At 47.0% G+C, this 7,747-nt stretch overlaps 1 protein-coding gene across 1 annotated transcript in view; it reads left to right on the forward strand.

Annotated features, from left to right (window-relative positions):
• plxdc2b (plexin domain containing 2b) overlaps positions 1 to 7,747 on the forward strand; it is an 89,323-nt gene that overhangs the window by 64,652 nt on the left and 16,924 nt on the right. Inside the window, exons 8-9 of the mRNA XM_011488999.4 lie at positions 7,246 to 7,341; positions 7,486 to 7,567. Of these exons, the coding sequence (XP_011487301.1) occupies positions 7,246 to 7,341; positions 7,486 to 7,567 (178 nt within the window). The remainder of the gene's footprint in view (positions 1 to 7,245; positions 7,342 to 7,485; positions 7,568 to 7,747) is intronic.

The raw sequence follows: 7,747 nt of genomic DNA on the forward strand, positions 1-7,747 counted from the left end.
ACTTTAAAGCATGAACACAGTTTTTAAAGTGAGTATTTTCTTTAAAAATGATTGGCTCGGTGTATTAAGGGTTACAAGAATCTGTGACATCCCAGATTCAGATGTGAAATCATTAAAAGCCTCAGTTGATGTGAACAGAGATGAACAAGTGCATTTTCTTTTTTTCTACTACTTTTCCACATCAGAAACTTTATAAAGATTCCAGGAAATGTATTCTTCTGCTTGGTTGTGTTTGCAGAGTTTACATGTTTGTTTGTTTTTCTTCACATTCTCACCTTTGCACCAGCAGACAGACATGCAGATGGGAAGGGTTAGTCCATGTCTAAAAGAAAGGGCATCTTTTTGCAGCTCAAAGCACTTCATGTTTTGCATGAACTGCACAAGAGTTTCTGCTAAGTGAAGCGTCAGGGCTTCTTCTTTTGCAGGCAGAATGGTAGACAATGATCATTAAATAAGATGGATAGAGGCTCTTTTTCTCTATTTTTGAGACACAAAGAGCCCCCAGTTTTCTTAAAAGTGAAAAAATCTTTTTTTCTCATTCAGTAAATACACTGCCAGATGTCCCTCCTACTTTCTTTCTCTCGGCAGAAGGACAAAAAAAAAAAGAAATGGTCGAAAGAAAAACTGATGAGCCCAGCCTTTTCAATCAGTATTAGATGAATCATTTGGGCCGACTCTGCAAAATCTAATGAAACGTGAAGCGCTTGTCTTCTGTTCAAACTCCAGGTTTGGGAAATCTAAAAGAAAAGTCACATTGTAGTAAAGCGAAGAATTTGCATGGCTGAAAACTCTGTGGCAGGCTTTTTGATATCACTGGAATGACCATGACCACTACAGGCTATAAAGCATGAAGGGCTCAGTATTTTTTTGTCAATTACCTCAGAGCAACCATGGCAACCAGAAGGACTTGATTCAACTTGCTGCTTCTTTGCTTCAGTTTAAAAGCTCTAATAAAAATGTTTTACACTGCCTTTGGGAAGATCGCGCCGCAGACCAGCCTGTAAAGGCAGAGATGAGAGGAGATTTGTGGCTGTCCCCCAGTCGGGATGTGTAATTAACAGGTTAGGCATAAGAACATGGAAAGACACACTTCTCTAATTCCTGCTTTCACACTTAATATTTTTAACCATTTTTATACTTTTAATAGTTTTCTTAAATGTAGTGTTTTGGAGCTAAAGCTTAGTTATTTGTACAATTGGCTAAATTACTAAACATTGATTTGGTCTGTCTTCATTTGGCCTGTGACCAGATAGTAATTGATGTGCTTTGAAGCGTTCTTCCGCTAACAAACGTCAGGCTCCCCTTAGATCAGCAGCCTCAGGTCAGGAAGCTGACCTTCCGCAGGTCCTCCTAGTCTCCTCAGGCACCTGATAATCCCTTAGTTTGGAGCAGGAGGAAGCCAGGGGTGCAGAAGAGGGAGAGGAATAGTGGCATAATTCAGAGGTTGACCTTAGCATGCTCACGTTTGCAGGTTTGAACACTCGTTCAAACCTAATCTAATCAAAGAAAGGGGGAAAGCGTTGCATCAAGTCAACAATTTCCAAAGAAGACAAAAAGTTATTGGAGTGAAAAACAAGAAATTTAGACATTAAAACATGATTCTTTTTGTGTGAGGGACTAATTCTAACATCATTGTTTAGCTTAAATCAAATTTCTTTTTTTTTAGTGATGCAAAACCAATAAATGAGCAAAATGATTTAAATGGCAAACATTAGTATTTCCTGTTTTCATTTCAAGGTCTTAAACCACTGACTGCATTGATGCATCATTGTATCTTTTCCGGCGGTTCTGTTGTTTGCTGTTGTGCTTGAAGCTGCTTTCCTGTTGAACAACCTGAAGCAAACTCACTCCGGATGACTGGAATTGTGCCTGAGCCTCAGATTGCACTCATTTCATGTTTTGTGCCCGAGCACGCCACTGTTGTTCTCACATCCATGCAGTAGATTTGGGGAAATTGTGCCTTTTTTAAAGAATCTACAAATTTGTAATATTATCTTAATTATTTGTTAATCTTATCCTAACAATACTTTTGATTGGATTACATTTCGGGTTCAACCATTGGTTGTATATGAGAACTGGAGCGAGGGAGTGTGCCATCACTCATAGGAAATGGTTTACTTCTGGCTCCAATCAAATAAAGCCAATTCAGTCGCAGTTTTTTCGTTGTATGCGCGGCGTGTTGGAGCCAGATGACATCAGTTACCATTGATTGGTCTAAATCAGTCTGAGTCAATGTTTCTATTGTAACTACTCTGTTGGAAGTCCACACCTCGATAACCTACTTTTATCGAGACATCTGATTGGTCGGTTTATAACTTGAACAACTTGCACTGCAGAAACAAATATTGTTTCAAAACTATTAATATAAACGCCACTTTAACAGCCTGGTGGGAATTTCTCAAAATATCAAAATCATCAATTCAACCGTGCAAAATGACACCCATCTGGAACAACCCAGACATCCTCATAAACAAAAAAATTATCCACTTCCCAGCTTGGCAAGCAGGGGGCATAAAACAACTAGAGCACATAATTATTGATAGAAGATTCATAACTCCCCAGGAACTTCAAGACAAACATGGAATAAATAACTTCTTGGAATATCAGCAAGTTAAATCAAGTATTACTAAAAAATTTAAATACAGAGACAACGATTTAAAGCTACCAGATGTAGTTACCACTCTGATCAATTTCTCAATGAATAAAACTCTCTCCAAAATATACAAACTTTTATGTAATTTAGATAATAACATTTCACTTCCGACAACAAAATGGGATGCGGATTTGAGCATCAGCACAGATGAAAGCTTTTGGTCAGAACTTTGTCTAAACACCTTTAAACTGACAAAAAGTCCAAATCTGCAGCTAATCCATTTTAAAACCCTTCACAGAATTTACTACACTGGACAGAGGATGTTCAAGATGGGTCTCAGCAACTCAGACATTTGTCAGCACTGTGACAGTAATCTACCCGACAATTACATGCATGCACTGTGGTTCTGCACGCCTGTCCAGGCTCTCTGGCAGCAGGTATGTGCCGATTTATCAGTCTGGCTTAAGGTTTCAATCACAGCTTCACCGTCACTTTGTGTGCTTGGTGACATGAGTGCCATCGATGTAGAAGGAGGATTAGGCTCTATCATTTTCATAACTCTTTGCATTGCTAAAAAAACTATTTTAATAAATTGGAAAAGCAAGAAAAATATAAATATAAGTCAACACAGAAATCTGCTGCTTGATCAGATCAGCTTGGAAAAAATGTCAGCCCAAGGTTCAAGTAACTTTGAAAGAATTCGGTCTCTCTGGTCTCCCATAGCTGACTCCATGACTTAGGGGATGGGGGGGCCTGGTCGTCGCTGCTCCTTGCCCTTCTGCCGTGGGCTGGGGTGGGGGCCGGGGCCTCCGGTGCCTGGCGGGGGGTGGTGGGGGCTCCGTTGGTCGGGGGGTCGGGTCCGGCGCCGGGGTGGGGCGGGCTGGGGCGCTGCGTGGTCCTCTGGGCTTGGGTGTGGGGGTGCGTGGTGGGGGGGTGGGGTGGTGTTCTGGCTTGGCTTGGGGGGGTGGTCCCTTTGCCTGTGCTGGGGGGGGTTGGCGGGGGGCGCTGCTGGGGGGGGGGGCCCAGCGGCACTGGATGGGCTTCCCATCTACGCCTGGTGCTGGGATCAGCCCTTCCCTGGCTCTGGGGCGGGACGGGACAACCCTCTTGGGGCCCCCGGGCGCTCTGGGTGTCATCCGCTTCGGCTGCGGGGTCTGGGGTGGGGTGGGGTGGGGGGTCTTGTCGGCCCGGTCCGGTGGGGGGGCATTCTGGGGGAGGGGGGGGGGCGCTATTGGTACGGGGCAGGGGGGGTTGACGGGTCGGGGTCTCCGCTGAGGCCATCGGCGGTTTCCCCGGCCGGTTGGCTGCCTCGGTCCCGTCGAGGCCTGACCAGAGCTCTTCTAGGGCCGGCGTTTGGGGGTGGGGGCCTGGGCCTGCTCCGGGGGGGGCCGGCGCTTTCTGGCTCCTCTCCCTCTGTGTGGGGTGGGTGGTGCTGGGCCTGGGGTGTCGGCGCCTCCGGGGGTGGGACCCCTGGGCTGGGTGGGCCTGGCCCCCTTGCTGGGGGGGGGGGGGGGGCGGGGGACAGCTGTTTGACCACCGGGGGACAGTCTACCAGCTGTCCCCAACTTACCCCCTTCCTCATATAACCTCATAATAGGGTGAGGGGGTGGGGGGATTAGCCTGCGATGAGCCTTGGGGGGGGGGGTTTACTAGGCAGTGGCCCCCCCTCCTATGGTTGCCGTATGGAGTGGTCCCCCCCTCTTTCGGTTTTATTTGCACCTTAGACATGTAGGGCCCTTGGTAGGGGGGGTGCTTGGACATCACTGCCAGCAAGCAGCAGATGTCCTCCTAGCACCCTACCCGCCAATTTTAACCGCACCTTAGACATTTAGGGCCCCTTGGTGGGGAGGGTGAGGGGACATCACTGTGAGTAATCAGGAGATGTCCCCTTAGTGCCCTACCCGCCAATTTTAACTGCACCCCCCTTAGTACACACACCCCTCCCCCCTCAATATATACATCCCAACATAAACACACACACATGCACACACACACCCTCTTAAACACACATATACGCACACACATTTTGCAAGGAAGGTGGGACCTAGGACCATCTGTCCCCTGCCTCTTCCCTGGTGGGGGGTACGGGCCCCTTTGCGGCGGCGGCCGTGTCCCCGGGGTGCCGGCTTCCTGGGCCCGGCGGTGCTCTCTCCGCGCGGTGGGGGGGTTCACATTACATCTGAGCCGGGGGTGTTGGTGTCCCTGGGGGGTGGGTTCTGGTCCTTGCTCCTGAGCGCTGGGCCCCGCCTAACTTCCAACTGTGGCCGAGCCTGGTCGGGCCATATTTACAACACCCCTTGTGGGCCCTCTTTTTTCCCCGGGGTTCCCCCCTCCTGGGCGGGGGCGGCGGGCCCCTGCCTTGCTCCTCCGTGGACCAACCGTGGGCCGGGCGGATGGCTGCCTGGAGTGCGGGGCGGGTCTCCCTTGGGGGGTCCTGGCTCGTACCTGGGGTTGGGGCGGGGGGATGCCCGGAACTCCTGGGTGGTGGTGGGGTGCTCGTCTGGGGCTGTGGGCGTCCCTCTCCGGTGGGGCCCTGCGTTGGGCTCTCCCGGCGCGGCGGGGGGGCTGTTCTCCTGGTTGGGCTGGGGCGGCGCTCTCTTTCCCTCTGTGCCTCCCTGCTCTCTGGCTCTGGGGGGCCTTGCGGCGGTCCTGCTGGCCCTGGCCTGGGTGGCGGGCTTGGTCGCCCGGGCGGCGGTTGTTCCCTGCCGGTTTCCGTGTGGCGTGGGGGGGATTCCGGCTGCCGCTGCTGCTGCGGTGGGGGTCTTGGGGTGGGGATGGCTGGGCGCTCTCCTTCCTTCTTTACACATTCCACCATCCATATTAGAAGAACATGAGCACTCACCTGAGCACGGGTGTTGGCTCACCTTTGCACTGGCGGTTTGCGTGACTGAATGACTGAAATGTTTCACACTAGTTGGTTTTAAGGCATAAGTATGCGTGTGAGCACTATCTGTTTTGTGTACATGTCGACAGATGGACATTTTTGCAACTAGCAGGTGTGTTTGACACTTGGGTGTGTGTGTGGACAGGCTCCGCCCTTTTTGTACTGCATTTGAGCCTTACCATGGTGATTAACAACCAGTAAACTTGTTGCTCTATGCTGCTTCATGGTCTTATCCCCCTTCCCCTCCTACTATCACCCTCCTTCCCCCCCTCTTTCTAACGTCCCTCTCTCTTCTTCCCCTCTTTCCTTTTCCGTCCGGTCCAACACCAAAGATCTTCAAACATGTTTGAAATTAATAAAGTTTGGCCTCAATTACAAAAGGGGTTTATTCAGACATACCTTTGGTTTGTCTGAAGATTAATAACCCCTCTTGTTAAAGTAAAATATGTCCAACACAAGAGGCCCTCAGCTCTCATCTGTTTGCCCAGCTGTTGGACAGGACAAGGTTAAAAAAAAAAAAAAAAAAAAAAAAAATATTGTGAAAAAAGTTAGCATTAGCAAGAACATGTTAATAAAAAGGGTATTAGAAGGAGAATGGATATTCTTAAAAATAAAAGTCTATGGGATTTTGGCTTCTTGAAACCAGTGGGTACTTCCTGTTTGGAATGCCAGGGGGAGGGGGTCACTCAGTCCAGTTCTCATATACAGTCAATCATTCTAATTAAAAAAATAAAAAAGAATACCTAATATAAGTCAAGAAGTAGACACTCAGCTTTAACAGTAATTCCTCCAGCTGTAGGAAAACCCCTGGAGCTCCATGATGACATCCAAGTCAAACAGTCACAAAGATTAGCAGTGCAGGAAGTGCATGTTTCATGCTGCTGTGAACAAACACAGGCAGATTATTGCTAACAATAAAAAACTCATTCATTTATAATATTAGACAAAAATCCAGCATTGTAGGTTTTAGCTAAGATAAAATTTGTGAAGCCAAAGATGAATATCTTGGCAAGCAGACTTTTTTAAACACACAAAACTACCTTCTTTCTTCATTTAAAAATAGTTTAGTTAAAATGCCTAAAGCCACAGTTTTTTTTATTAGAAGCCTGTCTGTGTGGTCTTCCCCAGTTTCATGCGGACATTTTACCTACGCAGTAAAATAAACCAACTCCAAAAAGTGTCAAGCTTTTGTTTTAAGTTTACATTTTATTCTTTAAACAGCTGATGTAACAAAACAGAAAAGAAGATTTTGGTTCCTCTTTCTAACAAAAGTTCTTGATCCTTTTGATAGTTACTGTACTTTTCTGTGTTACTGCTTTAATCTTGGAAGAACCGCAAACAAAACTACTTAGAACTTTCTACAAAGAGCATTTCAAATGTTAATAGCTTACTTTATTTTCCAATTTCTGCACTTTCTAGTAGTGAGAATGGAGTCCCATAACAATAGAAACACTTGAGTCAGCTTTGTATTTAATTAATCATTCACTCCATCTCATCCTTGGGTTATGACTTGATGTTGGAGATGACTGGGAGGGCACCCGAGGAAAGATCCCAAGGAAAATTGCTTCCCATTATTGTCAAGTCGTGGCCCGCTTGGGCACAAAGGGAACAGAGGAGTGCTGTGGCTGCAGCACACGTGACCTGATTCTGCCTCGCACTGCATTCCCTCTTTCTTCAAGGACCACTTGTCCCAGTTTTTATCTCAGGGTGCCATATTTGTTATGTTCTCTTCACACTCTCACTCCTTTTCATCCCTCTTGAAATACAGACGTGAGGCGCAGGACGATCTACGAGTACCACCGCGTGGAGCTGACAAAGATAAGGATTACAAACTCGACGGCCGTGGAAATAACGCCCCTACCCAGTAAGGAGGATTTATTGTAACTTCTGGCTCTGTCAAAGCTGAATACTTTATTATTACTTCTAATTAGCACATAGACCTTCTCTGAGGCTGATGGGGTTTTGGCATCGTAAATGCTTTGACCTGTGTGACCCTTCTTATCTGCAGCTTGTCTCCAGTTTACCAGCTGTAGCTCCTGCATTTCCTCACAGATCAGTTTCAACTGCAGCTGGTGCCATCGACTCAACAGGTTTGGCTTGAATACACTTTTGAATTCAGGTTCCCTAAAATTGTCTTCATTCTTTTTTTAAATATGGACTGCAGGTTTTGTCTCCAATCTGACCTTCCGTTTTTTAAAATCTCACATATCAGATTTGCTCAAGGATAATAAAGAAAGCCTTAGTCACAACTGCCCTTATGGGTGGATATG

This window comes from Oryzias latipes, chromosome 20, assembly GCF_053564925.1.
Source record: "Oryzias latipes strain Hd-rR chromosome 20, Olatipes_Hd-rR_3.1".
Classification (NCBI taxonomy): domain Eukaryota; kingdom Metazoa; phylum Chordata; class Actinopteri; order Beloniformes; family Adrianichthyidae; genus Oryzias; species Oryzias latipes.